Source organism: Lepus europaeus, chromosome 10, assembly GCF_033115175.1.
Source record: "Lepus europaeus isolate LE1 chromosome 10, mLepTim1.pri, whole genome shotgun sequence".
Lineage (NCBI taxonomy): Eukaryota > Metazoa > Chordata > Mammalia > Lagomorpha > Leporidae > Lepus > Lepus europaeus.
Genome location: NC_084836.1, coordinates 91,364,059 through 91,383,327, shown reverse-complemented (window position 1 = coordinate 91,383,327; position 19,269 = coordinate 91,364,059). Strand labels below are relative to the sequence as shown.

The following is a 19,269-nucleotide window of genomic DNA, read 5'->3' as shown; positions in this document are numbered from 1 at the left end:
TGCCACTTCTTACCTTGTGTAGGTCCTTCACTCTTGGAGGTAAACTGTCCCGGATCCTCCGCATTGCCTGGAGGGGTGGCTCATTGAAGTAGGGGGGTTCACCATCAATCATTTCTATTACCATGATCCCAAGGGACCAGATGTCCACCTATTATAAACAATCCATGTGTTATTTCAAGCAATGATAATATTCCAAAATGTTGGATATATCCACACAACCCAATTCATTTATAGTCCTTCACAAATTAATATTGTATTTTATAATATTTTAAAATTTATAGTATAATTGATACCCATTTCCCATATTGGAGGGCCTATGTTGGATCCATGACCCTGGATCTTGATTCTAGCTTCCTACCCGTGCAGACCCTGGGAGGCAACAGGTGATGCCTCAAGTAATCCCTGTCATCCACATGGGAGACATGGATCAAGTTTCTGGCTCCTGGCTTTGCCTGGCAAAGTCCCAGGTATTGCAGGCATTTGGGGAGTGAACCTGCAGATGGGAGTTCTGTCTCTCTCTACCTCCAACATAAAAAATGTACATTTATATACTGATTTGTTGGATTATTGAGTTTTTGCTAATGATCTCCATTAGCTTTTTAAAGATAATTGCGATGAACATTCCACAATTAGGATAAATTAATATCTTAAGATTCTCAAGTTTATAGCTTTAATTTTTATCCTGTTAACTTCACTGGTTAACTGTCTTTCAGGGCTAATGAGAAGAACATATAAAGTTTTATGTTATGAAAATAGAGAAGGAAGTTGACTTTAAACCATAAGAAAATTTATAACAAACTGCAAAGAACTACAATATATAATGCAGAATATATTTTCGTTCTTTCAGTAATTCAATTCTTAAAAATACTTCTTTTCTCTTCTGCTTTGGGATAGTTCCTCTTGTGTTTTAAAATCAATTTGATGCAGTGTGCACAAAACCTTGCTCTATAAAATAATTTTCAGGGAAAGCAATTCTTGGAGTAAAGAATACATAGGACAATGAGAAGCCATAACTGAGCAATAAATTCTGAGTTCTAGTCATTTCCCTGTTATGGCCTCATTACAGCTCTTATCTGTTTGCTGCATTAATATTATACCTCTCGCAGTGACCTTCACTGGGAATTTATCTCTTGGGATCATAATGAGAAAAACAAGTAGAGGGCTCATCTAAGGTCAAGCAAGCAAATTGTGCCTTTATCCTTTGCTCATTGGTCCATGCCACATCTTTCTGGCTTCTCCTTTCTTAAAATCACCATCCATGCTACCATGTGGGAAAACACCAGGCCCAACCAAAATGAACTTCCTGGCTTCCATGTGTCTGAAGTGTTGAGATCCCCGGGGGTTTCTACTTATGCTATTCCCTCCCTGGAAGGGTCTGTCCTACACTCCCTCTAGCCTCTCATTTTTATGTATCCAAGCCCTACCTTTCAATAGATTATGAGTGATTGTTTCCTTTCCAGGGTAAATATGAATTAGGCCATAGTTTTTAGTATATTATAATCATGTATGACTTTTTTTTTCCTATGAGAAGATACTCATTGACATATTATCTCTGTGGCCCTTTCTCTGATCTCTATTCTTTGAAATCATTATGCCTGTCAGTCTGTGTGACTTTGCCATGATGCAATGTGATCAGAGTTGGGAGTATTTCCACTCCAGTGTTCATTGTAGGAGCACAGCAAACAGTACCTGGATAAATACAATGGTGATATCCTCAATGGTGGCCAGTCTCCCTTCTGCCACAGCCTACACTGTGTCAAGTTGTCAATGAGGATACAATGTGGGGCCAAAAGTCATTGCTCTGATGTTTATGATCACCAACTGTCTCAGAACCACTGTGACCATGAGCCTGTACCATACCTTGACATTCCCAATGATTTTTACAATCTTACCTCTGTTCCATAAGGTAGCCTGGAGATCACCTCAGGTGCCATCCAATAGGGAGTGCCAACCAGTGATTTCCTCTTTGGCACCTCTTTGGACACTTGAGCACAGAAACCAAAGTCAGATAATTTTATCTGAAAAGAAAAGGGAAGTAATAAGCTACCAATCTGAAAATTTTGTCTGCTGGACACAGAAATAAGTACAGAATATCAAGCTTAAAATACAAATCACATTAATAGTTCTTGGAAATATCAGCGAAAGTGTTATCAGACTTTTTATTGTAAAAGCAATAATCCATTTTAATGGAAAAACTTCTCACAGGCCTACCAGGGTTGACTTCCAAACATATAAACCACCCTCCTTGTTATCTTTCATAAAACTATGGAACCAAAACCAAAAACTAACAAAAAGGAAAGGAAACCTCATATAAATTAAATACACTTGGAACAAAAATTCATTAAATTTTATTGCTGAATTTACTGTAATAATGGATACTTTATTATAAGAAAGTTGCTATTCTCTGTTAATTTTGTGCAAATCGTCACAGTTTCAGTTTTTTGAGTTGAATAGTTAAGATTTCTATGTCCCATGAGATGATTAAAACAACCATCCTCTCTTCTATATCCGAAATATTTTGGCCTTCACTTATATAGGTTGCTGAGATTTCACTTCAAGTATTAGTTCTCCTTATCTTTTTTGTTTTGCCCATGACAATTTTCTTTGTCCACAAAAATTGCAGTTGCCTTTTTAAACAACACAGTGGAACTATGGACACATAAACTGGCTGTCAGCATTTGGTTGTCAGGGGGTTAAGGTGGTTATACAATGACCCATGATGAATATATATTTCATCATTATCTAGTGTATTGTCAAAAGAAAGGGCCTTGAAAATTCTTGCACAGAGTTCTTATACTCTTAAGAATATGATTACAAGCATGCAGCACTAATAGGCACCCTCCTGCTGGTCTAAGTATTCTATGGTGTAATTTCTAGTTATGATGACCTACTCTGATGGCCTTAGCAAAGAGGACAACAATGAGCTACTTACAGCTGTTGGTATTGATAGAATACAAAGGTAAATGTGCTCAGGCATCACTTAACAATGACCATTTCATATTAAAATTTTCTATAGAGCAAATAATAATAATCTCTCATAATTCTCCAAACTTTCAGAAATTGTTCTGGTCTTATCTCTGCTGCCTAATTCTTGAATATTGGGGTCCCACGGATTCTGCTTTCAATGCTTACCTCTTCTCTTTCTACATACTCTTGCCAGTTGCTTTTTACTCCGATGCTTTATTAAGTAAGATCTCTCTTCTTCAAAATCCCACATTTCTAACGACTATGTGTTTGCAAGTGGATGACCACAGTATTTTCAACCAAACTCATTGACCTCTTCTCTGCTCTAAAATCTGACCTCGTATCTACCTATTCTGTCCTGGTTAATGCATCAACATCCCCTAAATTTACTAAAGCTAAACTCGGGAAAATATTCCTGACCCCTCCCTCCATCTCACTCCAAATCTTCTTTGTTAGGGTTTTAAAAAAATCTCTGTAGCTTTCAGGACCCACAATCATATGAGGGCCATAATAAGTCATCAAAACCAAGGTTGTTGAGTAAACGGATGAGTCTCAACCACAAGCAATGAAAAGGGACAAATTTATTAGTATTTTTATATGTAACATGGTTCAGGTCTATAGAGAGGTCTCATATGGAGATAAGATTTTTCCCCAACGTGTTATTATTATAATCTTCAAATGTGTAACATAATTTAGGTAATTATGTACTGAATACCTTTATACCCACTAAGTAGATTCCACAGTTGTTATTTGGACTTTGTCATATACTTATCTCTCTATCCATCCATCTGTGCATCTTATTTTTGATGCATTTAAAATTGCTGACAAACAACACACCTCACTCCTACTCTAGCAATAACTAGAGTCCAATTTTTTATACCTTACATGAAGTTTACATACAATGAAATGCTCATATTTCAAGTTTGTCTTACGACAAATTTTTATTTACTCATTTATTTGAAAGGCAAAGTGATGAGGGCATGGGAGTGAGAGTCAAAGAGAGAAAGGAGATCTTTCATGTGTTGGTTCACTCCTCAAATGCCCGGAAGTATGGGAACTGAGACAAGCCAAAGCCAGGAGCCAGGAACTCCATCTAGGTTTCCCACATGGGTGGTAGGGAACCAAGTACTTGGCCCATCCCATCATCTGCTGCCTCCCAGTATGCATTAGCAGGAAGCAGGTTCAGAAGCAGAGGAGGGACTTGTATCCCAGGCATTCCTGAATGGAATGAGGACATCCCAAGTACCAGCTTAACCTGCTGTGCCTCAATGTCCATTGTGATGAGTTTTTTTTTTATTAAACTTTTATTTAATGAATATAAATTTCCAAAGTACAGCTTATGGGTTACAATGGCTTCCCCCCTCCCATAACTTCCCTTCTGCCCGCAACCCTCCCCTTTCCCGCTCCCTTTCCCCTTCCATTCCATTGTGATGAGTTTTGAGAAGTGCAAATACCTTTGTACCTCAGATTCCTATCAATATATAGAACTTTGCCATCATCAGGGTATGGTTTAGAGTGTCCTTGGGAAGCAGGTGGTAGTCTATAACTCTTACAGAGCCATTGCATGGGAAAGAAGAAAACAAATGATTCAACACTGAGAAGTTGTGGTGATTACAATTGAAGAATAACTAGATATTAAAAAGAAAACCATCAAAGAGGCAGAGGAGAAGCAAGGGATTTGGGAAAGCCAAGGTAGAGATGGCCAGTGGCTAGAAAACACCAGAGATCAAAACAGACAAGAACTGAGAGTTGCTATTGTATTCAGCAAGGAGAGTATCACTGGTAGCCCACAGGTTCTGTTTCAAGATGGGGGAAAAACCTAGGTTATTTGGACTGAAGTGAGACAGTCAGTCAGACTGCTTTTCAGGAAGTGAGATGTCTTGAAAAGAAATCCTACAATTACAAATGTGACAAAAATGATAGTGATGATAATGATAATTAGTATTATGCTATGCACTGGGCTTGAATAGTGTCTCCCCAAATTCACATCCTCAAAACATGACTGAACCTCAAAACATGACTTTACTTGGAAATGCAGTCTTTGCAGATACACAGTCATATATGGCACAAGGACATTTTGGTAAATTATGGACCACATATAGGACAGTGGTCCCACAAGATTATAACGTCTAGTGATGTCACGGTCATAGCCATTTTAGTTTGTATAAATACACTTTGATGTTTGCACAAGGACAAGAATCTCTTAATGGTGTGTTTCTCAGAATGCATCCCTGTCATTGAGTGATGCATGATTGAAACTAACCAAAATAAGGTCATGTTGCAGTAAGGTAGGCCCTAAATCCAAAGGCTGGTGTTATTTCTAAGTAATGGGAATGACAAACAGACCTACAGAGAAGATCACATGAAGACATGTGTTGTGTCTACAAAGGAACACCAAGGATTGGTTACAGTAATCAGAAACCAGGAGAGAGGCATATAGATTCTCCCTCAAAGCTTCCAGAAGGAACCAACTAGCCAGCATGTTGATTTTGGACTTCAGGCTTCCTGACTTGTGAGAGAACAAATTCCACCCGGAGAATAAAAGGCCACAAAATTTGTGGCAATTTGTGACCGCAGTGCAAGAAAACTAATACATTTTCACTGATTCTCATTGAACTCTTACTGAATGCTAGGTAATGCTCTAGGGACTTTACTTGTACTGTAAGTGCTCACAAGAAACTGATGAGGTAGGACTTTACATACAGGTAGGCCAAGTTGTAAAGTTGTTAGGTTACTTGCCCAGTGATACAGGGGTAGGAAGTGAGAGAGCCAGGACTCAGGCATTGAATCAGCAGTCTATACTGAGCAAAGTTAGAGGCTGAAAGAATGAGTTAGTGTAGAGGTAGATGTTGAAGATAAAGAAATGAGTGAGTGAGGGAAATTGATGATAGTGTTCCTGAAAAGGTGGGAGGGACATCAGGTCTTGCTACTGCTTAAATATATTGGTATACTGTCTTGAGTATATCAATGGTGGTTTCAGAAAGAGCCCTGATGTGACTTTTATCACATGATCTACCATCATCTGAGTATATAACAATATAAGATAAGATCAATCTAGTAGCATGTGTTTATCCACTGTTTTCCCAGCTCTAAGGAACACAGTGAGGCTCCACAATCAGAAAACAGAGCTTCTTCCCCAGGGGATGTCATCTCTAGCCACAGCGGCAAAGTCATCACCAGAAAACAGTTCAAGATGGAATGTGTGCTAATTCTCTTGAAACTGGAGAGGGGAGGGATCACTCTGGGCTCCTGAGAACAACTCGGGAAGAAGTAAGATGCAGTTCAAGTTTGGAACTGAATATACAGAAAGAAGTATGAGCCAAAACTCAAGAGTTGGGAATAGAGCATGGGATAACTTAATCAATTCCAATTTGCGTGGGACATCCCTATGTCTAACACTGGTAATCCCACATTCCAGGAAACCTCCTGGTCCCTAAGAATGGTTTCAGCGTATGCAAAAAGTCCTGAGGAATGTCAATGGTGAAAGGAAAAGGCATCAAATTTGGGAGAATCTTGGAAGTCACTCAGGTGGATTGTCAATATGTTCAAGTTGGCAGTAGGAAAACTGGGTTTGGCAAAGACTGGAAGGCGATTTTTCTCAATTGCTCTGGCATATCAAAAATCAACCCAAGAGGACTCAGATAATAGAATTTCCACCGTGATGTGTAGAAGGAGGCCCTATGACACTAATAATTGGTTGTTAATCTAGCTGCTCTATTGAAAAAGGATTCTATGGTATGAAGAGTGAAAATCTTACAATCTACCACTTTTGGTCTGGGATTATCTGCAGAAGGAGAGAGAGAATTGTGATGTTGATTAAAGTAGGTCCCATATTCCTTATTACACATCATTTCTTACCAGCTCAAGCAGATAATGGTGGGTTTCAGAAATATCAGGGGCACCCATGCTCCTACCAACAAGGGAGAGGAGAAATCCTATATGCACTTGCATTAGGAGGTAATATTCAAAATGTTTAATAACCACACTAATTTATAACATAAAGCCTAGCAGCATCCTGGAGTTAACCTGGGAATGGTTACAAATTTTAGTGAGATAAGGGAGGGTTGCAGGAAAAGACTGGGGTGATAGAGATATTCTGATTTGAAACACTATTAACCAACCAGCTCTAAATTATTGTAATATCTTAACGGGTACAGACATGAAGCGAAAACCAGCTGAGTGTCCAGCTCCAGTCATGTTCAATGTGGCTCTCATGGAGATAATAGAACATTAGCATGAGTGGAATTGAGCTTTGATAGTGCTTCTCCTTCTGTGGCTTATGTGTGGTATGTAAGATTCCAGAATTCCTTCCAAATATCAGCGAGGGGATGGAAAATCCTCATACAAACCTACAGCCAAGATGAGAAGGCAGCCAAAAAGGCAATTTCAACATTTAAAGCAAGAAGCTAGAGTTGTGAAATACTACAGAAGTTCCCTCCTGAATAGTTTAGCCACTGATGGGACCAGGAAATCTTTAATCCAGATAGCAGGAGAGTCCAGCTACAGCCAGGCAAGGCCAGAGAGGAGCAAGAAGGTAAGTCTTGTATGCCAACCTTCTCTTCCCTTCTCTCAGTCCCCTTGTGAGAAAGAATGATAATGGCAAGTGAGAGGACAGAGTTGGTAGCAACTAATTTTGAGACTGAGTTTTTAAAGTTAACAAACTATATAATAATGTGGTTGAACTTTAATAGACAATATATAAAAAGTTCAAAAAGATACAATTTAGTGAATGGAATGAAAATAGAGACTTTATAAAAGAATTTAGTTTGTAAATAGAGATAGAGCTTGGTGAAAAAGTCTGGGCTGGTTTTGGGAAATAAAGATACTACAGTGCATATGTGTGCGTGTGTGTGTGTACACATGCTCACACACATGTGTGCACATGTGGTTGGTTATTTCCAAAGCTAGAGTATGCATACATATGTAACCCTACTACACAGCTAGTAGAGGAAGAACAATCATGCTGATAAATTTTGTTTGCTTATAGATTTAAGAAACCCAAATGATTAAGGAATATATGAGCATTTTGGTATTGGTAGCTTTAAATTTCAGTGGGTTTCTCTTTGCCAAATACGAAAAGAACCAAACCCTTTCAAATCTGGCATACTAATAACCATCTCCCTGACAAAATGTAAGATGAGAAATTGAAACTCAACATTTGGAAGCTAGGCCTGTTCTTCTATTGTAGGAGTGCTTTTGCAGGATTTTTTTTTTTTTTTTACCCATCCAAGTATATAAACGAGATAATTTTCTAAAAGAACATAATTGTATATACCATTTGTCCAAATAAATCTGCAAGTAGATAACGAGAACTCAAGTAATGAGAATAATAAAGCACTGTAGCCAGATCTTAAAAGCAAGTCACACATAATCTATGCTGAGCCTTATTTTAGATAGAATTGTATAACTTGGCTGCTTAGGAAAGCACTCTTGTCCCTTTAAGACGCTAAGAAAACTGCAGCTAGTACATTGTTACCCTAAAAACAGAAGATACAGCCTGTAACACTGGGACCACACAAGAAACTGGAGTTTAGAGTTCAAAGCTGATATTTAGACCTGAGATCAAGTCTATATTTAGCATAATCTTGATGGAAATCACAATCCTACAGAAGGAAGGGGAAAGGAATTGAACAAAAGAAATCTGGTCCACAGGATAGCATCATGTTTAAAACAGAATGTAAACGCCTTACTCAATCATCTGTATATAACCTAAAGAATTATTTCTGCTCAAGTGTTGGCCAAGGGAAAAGATGTCTTCTTTTGTGTTTGACACCTGGGTACTTCTTCTAAGTACTTGAGTGTGTAGTCTCGGCATCTCCTGATAGCTTGTTGGAACTGCAGGTTTCTGGGAACTGCAGGTTTCTGGGTACCATCAGCTCTGGTTGGATCAGTCATCAGGAGTGAAGCCCAGAAACCCGTTTTTTTTTTTTTTTTATCAATTTAGCCTGTGGATTCTGATGCTCATTGAAGTTTGATAACTTCTGCCTTAAGGAGAGCAATGGCCCAGGGACAAATGAACTGAGAGAGGGAATCGAAGGGGCCAGACTGAGGATGGTGCTCCAGTACTACTTAAGGCTCACTTCTTCGGCTGCCAAATCCAAAAATACAGGGTGTAGGGGGGAATCATAGAGGTGAAACTAGACCCTAGCCAGTCCCTGCCATGTGGCCGACTGCTAGGCACTTGCTCAAGGCTGTCCAACAGTGGTAGACTGGTGTTAACCTGAGTATCCTGACTTTTCATGCTGTGCTCTCTGCATTAGAAAAAGTTAGCTCTGTGGAGTACCAGGAAGGGAGGATGAACAGAGGTGTGGGCGTATCTCAGAGACTCTTGGATCAGCATTTAGGAAATAATCTTCAGGTCTTCTAATTGTAAAATTCTAGTTATTTGAGAGAGAACAAACCCTAATGCCTAAGTGAGTCAGGCAAATATCAATGAATCAAACAGGTCACACTGAAACAGTAGGGGTATGTACCACTGATGAAAAGAGATACTGGCTTCCAGCTAATTATCAAGAGTTCAGTAAATAGGAGGTAAAATGATCCAAAGGCCCTGGCTGCTGGTCTGTGGCTCTTTCCCTTTCCTTCATTCTATATCAAATTCTCTGGGTCAGAGGGCACAGGCATATTATCTTATTTCTGAGCACTGTATTAGTTTGAGGCCCCTCACCCTGCCAAATACACCTTAAGGCAAGGACTCAGTGCAAGATTTTTATTCTGGAAATACATGCTAGTGATCGGACAAGGAAAGGATAGCAGCCAATCAAGAGTTTGTTACTAAGAGGGTTATGCCGGCGCCGCAGCTCAATAGGCTAATCCTCCGCCTTGCGGTGCCGGCACACTGGGTTCTAGTCCCGGTCGGGGTGCCAGATTCTGTCCCGGTTGCCCCTCTTCCAGTCCAGCTCTCTGCTATGGCCCGGGAGTGCAGTGGAGGATGGCCCAGGTCCTTGGGCCCTGCACCTGCATGGGAGACCAGGAGAAGCACCTGGCTCCTGGCTTCGGATCAGCGCAGTGCGCCAGCCACAGCGTGCCAGCCGCAGCAGCCATTGGAGGGTGAACCAACGGTAAAGGAAGACCTTTCTCTCTCTGTCTCTCTCTCTCTCTCACTGTCCACTCTGCCTGTCACAAAAAAAAAAAAAAAAAAAAAAGAAGAAGGTTATGATTGTGGGGAACTGACACTTTATTCTACTGAGGAAATCTTGGAGACTGCATGGGACAAGTGCCTGGCAGCCATTGCATCCCAGGGAAAGAGCTGGGGTGTTTATATACCTACACATCAAATCCCAATACATGTTGCAGGGCTGCTCTGGGAAGGCTGATCATTAACTCCCTGGAATTTCTATCCTGGCTTGTACTGCAAGATCAGGCTTCAGTGACCAGAGAAACCCCAGGCAGAGTGCAGGTGGTGGCATCTGAAGGTGGGGTCAGTGATTCCCTGACATCTGAGGTTCCAGAGAGATCTGGGTGGGGTACCAGCAACATTTGCTATGAGCCATTCACTCTCCATTACTTCCACAGGTGCATTCATGGATGGGTTGCTAGAAGCTGTTTGTTTGTTTTTCAAAAAAAGAAGAATCTAACATTTTTTTGTGAAATCTCCCAAGTTTTAAAGTGTGACAATTTATGTTAAAAATAAGTGAGATCAGAAAGACTACTTGTGTGAGCTCCTCTTCAATAGATTCACTGGGTTTAGCAGGTCTTGGGTCTGAATTCCATTTCAGCCAATAAATTTGATAAAGGTTACTCACTGTCCCCGGGCCCTTTAGTTTCATCTTCTCAAATACAAGCCTGGGGCCAAGGTCAGGTTGTGGTTTAACTGCTTAACACTGACTTACATGGATATAGGGAATGCATTCTGAGAATCAACCTTGTACCTGGTGTACTTCTGAGAGTTTTACACAATTTACATAATTTCTTGAGCCATCACTCTATGAAATGCTATTTATTTTTATCTTTCAAACTTCAAATACCACATTTCCCCAGCTTATCAACGACTAGTGACTTGCTAGATATTACTCATGGCCATGGATAATTAGTGAAAAACTGCCCAGGAAGTATTATTTAAATTATTTTAAATTTGAGCAATTTACTGTAATTTTTCTTAGCTTTTTATTTTGAAATAATGATGAATTCATAAGAAGCTGCAAAGAAATGAGCAGTTATTCTAATGCTAGCGATTTTTACAACTATAGTGAAATATGAACACCATCAATCTCCAGAAACACAGGAAGAGAACCTGGATTGAAACCTCCCTGTCTTGTCTTCTCTGTGAATACCAGTCTCCAGAGCTTTCCTCCTGGACCAGTTCAATGTTTTGCTGTTCTGAGATTGTGAGGCTTCACCTACATGGTTTGTGAGTCAGACCAGGAGAGGATTCTTGTCCTTTCCCACAGCTCTCCTGTTCTATGGAAGATTAGTCAAAAATGGACACAAATGTTCCTCTCCCAGTGTCACATCCATTTACAGTGTGACTTTGCCTTTTCTCTGATCCAGAGGTGAGTCCATCTTTCTAGCCCTTGAATTTGGATTTGGCTATGTGGTGTGAGTTACTTTAGCAGATGAGATATAAACAGAGGGGTTGAAAGGGCTTGTGAATCAGAGCTTGTCCCTCTTGCTGCTTACAAACCTTGCCACAGGGACTTGCGTGAATAAACTGGGGCTACTCTGCTAGAAGAGGAGTGATACTTGGCCCAGTGACCTCTGCAGTTACCACTGAGAGCCAGCCAACTACCAGACAATTGAGGTTAACAAATGTAGGCTGATCAGAAATGCAAGATTGAGCTCAACTAACACTGTGTGGAGCAGAAACAAACTGTTCCGGCTGAAATCAGCCCAAATACTGACTCACAGATATGTGAGCAAATAAATGGTTTTTGTTATTAACCACTAAGTGATGAATGGTTTATGATGTGGCAACATCTGAATGATACATCTCCTGTATTTCTCCTTTTAAAAAAGTTTTAATCAGGGCAATGCAAAAGGCAGGACTTGAAAATTACCCATTAAACACAAGCCCAGGTTTGAAAATGATGTGTGTGTGTGTATATATATATATATATATACATATATATATATATATACACGTGTATATATATATATATACATGTATATATATATATTTCTCTCATACTATTTCTCTCATACTTCCATATATATATATACATGAGAGAAATAGGTCATGAGATTATGGGTAATTTTTATTTTATCCTCCATTTTTTTTTGAGTCTATTGAATTTTCTACAATAAAATCTACAAATTTTTAAAGCAAGAAAAGAAAAGTCAAAGTAGCTTAGGCAGTTTCTTCTGGCAGCCTTTTGATCATTCTTGGGCAAATTCTGAATTGACAAGAACATTGTCACGTGGCTGAGGTTGCTGGGATGTAAAAGGTACACGCCGGCGCCGCGGCTCAATAGGCTAATCCTCCGCCTTGCGGTGCCGGCACACCGGGTTCTAGTCCCGGTTGGGGCACCGATCCTGTCCCGGTTGCCCCTCTTCCAGGCCAGCTCTCTGCTGTGGCCAGGGAGTGCAGTGGAGGATGGCCCAAGTCCTTGGGCCCTGCACCCCATGGGAGACCAGGATAAGCACCTGGCTCCTGCCATCAGATCAGCGCGGTGCGCCGGCCGCAGCGTGCCAACCGCGGCGGCCATTGGAGGGTGAACCCACAGCAAGGGAAGACCTTTCTCTCTGTCTCTCTCTCACTGTCCACTCTGCCTGTCAAAAAAAAAAAAAAAAAAAAAAGACAGGTACACAAATGCAATGACTGGCTCCATTCATCCCACTACTTCTGGTGGGAAGTTTGGGTGGAAGTGGTAGATAGAAGTGCCTAATGGTAAAAATTCTATGCTTTCTAACACTTCCATCTAATTAGACCTTCCTTGGAATGTCAACTCATTATTTCCTCGGATGCTGAGTGGCAGAGAGTGAGAAAGCGGTGGGGGGGGAGGGAGAAGGAGAGAGAGAGCGAGCGAGCAAGAGAGAGAGCGAGAGCGAGGGGGAGAGAGAGAGAGAGAGTGAGTGAGAGAGAGAGAGAGAGAGAGAGAGAAAGAAAAGCTAGTTCCCATCCACTGGTTTACTTTGTTACTACTGCAACTGCTGGAACTGGACAGAACTGAAGCTGAGAGTCAGAAAATCCAGGTCTCCCATGTGGATGGGAAGGATCTAACTACTTAAGCCACTAAGTCTCTCTTAGCAGAAAGCAGGCATTGGGAGCCAGAGCCAGGACTCACGCCCAGGCATCCCCAAATGCAATGTGGGCAACTCTACTGCTAGGCCAAATGCCCACCCTTTGGCTGTTGTATCCTTCATTCTGTACCCAGGTTTGGCTTTTGAGTTTCATCAGAGTCCTTTGAGCAGGTTGTACTGATGGGACATGCAGAACCCTGGACCAGGAGATGTACTGGTGTGAGGAGTATCTTCTGTTTGTCCTTCCAGATGTGTTCTCTTTCTTTAAGCCTTGGGAAATCAACCTATTCTTCCTGCATTGATGCCTCCTGGCTGGCTTCAGTCAGCAGGGAGCACTCACTGGTGATCAGAAGAAAGGGACAGAGTGAGGCTGGGAGATTTGTTCCCCTATTCTCATCCTGTAGATTCACTGTGGTCTGATTTGCTTTGAAGAACACAACTCCCACCAAGCAATCCCTATTTCCAGATTTCAGTAGTCAGCTCGCACCTTACCTCCTTCGGCATGGGTTAGTGAAAGTAGTGTTCCACTCCAGAGAATTGTACTAATCCTTGTGTGTACTGCTCCTTGTAGATTTTTCTACATCTGCTCATACTTTTATAAATTGTCCCTTGATCAGACTCTCCTCACATTACCTAAAAGAAGGGCATCTGAGAGATACTATAGAGATGCATAGTCACATAACAAGGGTGGACGAAGACCCAGAAAAGCCAGCTCCTGTCTATCAACAGAAAGAGCAATGTGGCAGAAAGTTTCCGTTACTTCCTGCTCTTACTGTCAAAGAGGCATATTATCCATCATATTCAGGTCGCAGATAATTCTGACTAACAGGATGACACAGATGATGGGATGGTAATTTCCTTTTTATAAGCCTGCTGGGGAGAGCGGTGGGAGTTTTGTGACTAATGTCCATGACAGACCAATTGACAAGTACACTGTGAAGGGGCCCAACGTGAAAATCTTACCCGGCCATCGCTGGTCAACAGGATGGAGTCACTCTTTATGTCCCTGTGAATCACTCCCTGGTTGTGAAGGTAGGAGAGTGCTCTCAGAACTGACAGGCAGACAGTAGCTATCTGTTCTTCATTCATTCTAGGAAGAAAACAGCAGGCAAGAATCAAGACAGGTTTAAAAACACCTTGGAATGTTCAAGAGGGGCAGGTTTTGCGGATTCTGGTGAATCAGCCCATGCTCTCCAGCCCTTTGCATATCTGAAGCCTAACTTATTCCATTCAGCCTCTCTCTCCTCTTGCAGGAGGGTCAGGTAGCTCCAGGCACCTTCTGTCAGAAGGAAATTGGACCTATAAAGTAGCTAGGTGGGAATGGATGGTATTCTAGTGAATGGACCCAGTGAATGAAGAAGGAGGCACAGCACTGACATATGCTACCACCTTTCAAGGCTGCACCCCTGTGAAGCGGGTGTTTTGGGTTTCAGAGGAGGAGATGGAGGTCCGGTGATAGACAAAAGTTACACAACTGAAGAAGTGGCCAGGTCATGGTTCACACCTTGTCTCACTTCAAGTTCGGAACCCATGCTTTTTCACTTTATACTTCTGTCCCACACTTGTCCTTGCCACTCAAAAGAATAGATTTTTCTAATGAATTAAATAATTCAACCATTGAGGAATCTAGGGGGAGAATTACTTGGACAGCAGGGGCTGCTCAGTGTCCTCAAAAATCAGTCAATTAGGGGCCAGCGCTGTGGTGTAGTAGGTTAAGCCTCCGCCTGCAGTGCCAGCATCCCATATGGGCTCTGATACTAGTCCCGGCTGCTCCACTTCCAATCCAGCTCTCTTCTATGGCCTGGGAAAGCAGTGGAAGATGGCCTAAGTCCTTGGGCCCCTGCATCCCTGTGGGATACTCAGAAGAAGCTCCTGGCTCTTGGCTTCGGATGGGCGCAGCTCCAGCAGTTGTGGCCAACTGGGTAGTAAACCAGCGGATGGAAGACCTCTCTCTCTCTCTCTCTCTCTCTCTCTCTTCCTCTCCTTCTCTCTCTGTGTAACTTTGCCTTTCAAATAAATAAATAAATCTTAAAAGAAAAGAGTCAGCTATCATCTGAAATCATTGATTTCAGAGCGATAATTCAGAGCGATATTGGGTGTCACCCTTTAAATAACAACTAAATAAAACGAGCCTCATGTAGACAGAGGAGACTATCCGAGGAGTCAGAGGCCAAAACCCAAATTTATAGATTGCCCTGGGAAACTCAGTCAATTACTAAATATGCGATCTTGAGAAAGATTCTTTTCACCTCTGAGCTGTAACTTCATCATCTGATAGCCAGGCCCATCCACACCTGCCTTTTAGAGATGTGTGAAGATAACATAAGTCAATGTATGAAGCACCTGATCATGCCAAGAACTTTCCTTTCTTTCTGGAACTCTCTGTTCCTGGAAATCAGAAGGAAGTAATTTAACTAGATGCTGGGTTAATAATAAAACTTCAGTATGTATGAGAAACACAATAAGCACTAGAATAGAGCATGAATTCTCATCTAGTTGATCTGGGAAAGAGCTTGAGATCCAATATTTCCACCAAACTTCCAAGTCCTCAGACCACACTTGAAGTAGATGTTCTATCAGTCAATCAAGTAATCATTCAACAACACAGGGATTGAATATTGACTATAGGAAATGCTCCAAATTATTAGCTTAAGAATTTCAGATTATAAATATTCATGGTATTCTTTGATGCACAATTTCTTCTTGGTTTTGGGAGCTACTCTGCCTTTAAAGAGAAATTAGTTGACAAAACTAGAGGGAGAATATTTAGAAAATACAATGGATTCTGGAGAGGCTAGCTCTGAAGTGGAAGTAAGAACAGAAAGGCACTTTGACAAAGGAAGAGCTCAGACATGAGTAGCCATGTGAGCTCCTGAAAAAAACCTCTCTTGACATATTTCTACTACTTGCTTAATGTATAAATCATATTTGTCTTCTTCTTGGATTGCTCCAGTATATTTGTTTCTATAAATTAAGGTGAGCATATGTATTTTTTGGCAGGCTGACACCAACAATGGGCTGCTGGTTGAAATGCTGGTGACAAATATGATGTCTTCTCTCCTGTCTCTTCGATGGTTTATGATACACTAAGAGCAGCACAGCAATGGAATGCTTTAATTTTATTGGTGAAACAGCAGCATCTTCTATCCTTCTCCAGGTTTGCAATACTTTCTTGATATCTTGCTTTCTACCTATTGTCATTTAATTGGATCACTTTTTTTAAACATTCATTTATTTATTTGAAAGACAGAGTTACAGAGAGGCAGAAGGAGAGGGAGAGGGAGAGGGAGAGGGAGAGGGAGAGGGAGAGGGAGAGGGAGAGGGAGAGGGAGAGGGAGAGGGAGAGGGAGAGAGAGAGATCTTCTATCCACTGGTTCAATCCCCAAATAGCTGCAATGGCTGGAGCTGGGCAGATCTGATACCAAGAGCCAGGAGCTTCTTCTAGGTCTCCTATGCAGGTACAGGGGCTCAAGCACTTGGGCCATCTCCCACTGCTTTCCCAGGCTATAGCAGACAGCTGGATTGGAAGTGGAGCAGCCACTATACCATAGCATTGGCCCCTTGGATCCACTTTTGATTTGGGGACCATTTTGGTGACATCAGTTAATATCCAATGCCTCTTCTTACTGGTTCTTATTCCTTTGTCATATTATTCACCAGCAACACCCAATTTGGTTTTCTACAGCTGTTTTACATGTCTGTTCCTTAGAATGTTGAGTCTCTAAGTGTGGCCCATAACCAGCAGCACTGGGATCCCCTGAGAGCTTGTTAGACATGTGGTTTTACACACTCCCTATTAAATCATGATCTGCATTTAAATAAGATATGCAGTGATCCATATGCATTTTGAAATGAGAGGTACTGTTTTAGCACATATTCTGTCCTCTGCCTTCAATGCTCTTCCACTCTCATTTGCTTCTTAGCAAACTCTTATTCATCCTTCAGAACCCATTAGAAATTTTTCTTTACTCTGCTTATGGTATTCTTCTATATGACTTATATTCATCCTTTTAATTCTGCAAGGTACTATAATGTTTTTTCTTCTCTAGGAATTCCCTCAGAAGATATATCTGGACCTTATTCTTTTGTCTCTTGAGAATCTCCAACACTTATCAAAGAGTCTGGCATATAAAAGCTGCTCAATAAACACTTTGATATGACTGGAACTGAGAGGCAAGTAACTGATGCTATAGGCTGGTAATTACCATTGGTACTTATAAGACTATTTTAAAACATAATTTGTTCTCCCATGTAGATTTCTTATTTTGACATACAATTTTGATTGCTCTCCCGCCTGCCTTTTGCTTTCCCAGGTACCCTTGGTGGTTTTAGCACACAGCAACGGCATATCAACTCAAGAGAAAAAAAACTTAGTTTAAGAAATCCATGTTGGTGATAAGACATTGTATTATTTTTTCACTGCAACATCATTCTAAAAAGTTTGCTGATTTTAAATCAATGGGTATCAACGATCCTCTACAGGCAGGGAGAATGAATGAACTATCCATGTGGGGTATTATAACAGACATTCTAGGCAATACAGGAAAGGTAGTCATGGTCTCTTATTCCATACAGCTTAAAAGTCATGAAGAGTTGGCAAATATAGTGAATAGTGAATGTGGCCTTGCCCTAGAGGAAAATAACAAACATCTTGAATGGGTAATAGAATTACCTGGTATGAGTAACGATGTCTGTCAAGGCACCACCTTCTAGGAACTCCATGACCACCCAGAGCTCATCACCAACAAGGTAGCTGTTGTACATGTCAACCACATTGTCATGGTGGTAATCCCTCATGATCACAACCTGGGTACACAAGAAAGACACACTTTTTGATGTGTGAAGAGGAAATTTGGTTTTTTGTTCTCTTGTGGCTAACCACATTGTAAGTACAATTGGTTAGAGTTAGAGTTTATGGAAGAAATTTATTCAGAACTCTACTATAAACAAAGGGCATCAAGGGTAAGTAACAGGAATAAAAGCAAAATAAATACATGAGAAAATGCCAGGTCCAACAGATAGTGGATGGGAGTGTAGCAGGGAGAAAGATTGAAATGAAAACAGGTGAACCATGCCAAGGATCAGGAATGGGAAAATTTTTTTCTGCCAAGGGCCATTGGATATTTATAACATCTGTAGTGGGCCACTCAAAATTATCAACTTAAAAATAGGCTGCTATAGCTTTATGGAATTTCAAGTTCTACCTGTGATTGTCTTGGCAGGGCCAGACCAAGTGATTTTGTGGGCCATATATGGCCTGTGAGCTGGATGCTCCCTGCCCTGGACTAGGAGTTTAGATGACTGTTGTGGGGAGATGTGAACAGATATCCCTAAGGGTCTCCTACAGAATACACTGTCTGTGCTCTACTGTTGGTTAACCTAACAGAGTTGTCACTTTCAGTGAGTGAGTGTGCTCAGCTCCATAAGCGAATGAACTTCTTGGGAGAAGGTCTTGGTTGCATCTGAGTGAGATTTGGGTTGAACACAAAGAATATATATTTAACATTTAAAGAAAATATTTATTTGGCAAGGAGGGAGGGAGCGGGGATAGGGAGAGAGAAAGAGCAATGAGCTCCTGTCTCCCAGTTTACTCTCCAAATGCCTACAACATGGAGGCTGGACGAGGGGTGAAGAAGCCAGAAATGCAATCCAGGGTTCCCAGAGTGGATGACAGGAACACAATTACTGGAGCCATCACCTCTGCCTCCCTGGGTCTGCATTACCAGGAAGCTGTAGTAGAAGCCAGAGCTAGGAATCAAATCCAGTCACTCTCTTATGGGATATGGGTATCTAAAACTAGTGTCTTAATGGCTAGACTAAATGCCTTCCTCCAAATATATATTAAAGGTAAAAGTAAATATGATATAAGCATAAAAAAAGGACTAACTTGAGCCAGATTGCTGGAAAGAGCTTCTAGGAATTGCTACCATGTGGCGGCTTCTAGTCATTTTGTCAGAATTAGTGTTAAATAATCAATTATAGGGGCCAGCATTGTGGTACAGAGTTAAGCAACTTCTTTTGATGCTGAAAACCCATGTTAAAGTGTTGGTTTGAGTCTTGGTTGCTTTGCTTCTGATCTATCTCCTAGCTAATGTGTCTGGGAAGGCAGTGGAAGATGGCCCAAGT

At 41.1% G+C, this 19,269-nt stretch overlaps 1 protein-coding gene across 1 annotated transcript in view; it reads right to left on the bottom strand.

Annotated features, from left to right (window-relative positions):
- Positions 1 to 19,269, bottom strand: part of PAK5 (p21 (RAC1) activated kinase 5) — a 102,678-nt gene that overhangs the window by 2,072 nt on the left and 81,337 nt on the right. Inside the window, exons 4-7 of the mRNA XM_062202280.1 lie at positions 17,816 to 17,949; positions 14,107 to 14,233; positions 1,893 to 2,018; positions 14 to 148 (exon numbers count right to left, since the gene is read on the bottom strand). Of these exons, the coding sequence (XP_062058264.1) occupies positions 14 to 148; positions 1,893 to 2,018; positions 14,107 to 14,233; positions 17,816 to 17,949 (522 nt within the window). The remainder of the gene's footprint in view (positions 1 to 13; positions 149 to 1,892; positions 2,019 to 14,106; positions 14,234 to 17,815; positions 17,950 to 19,269) is intronic.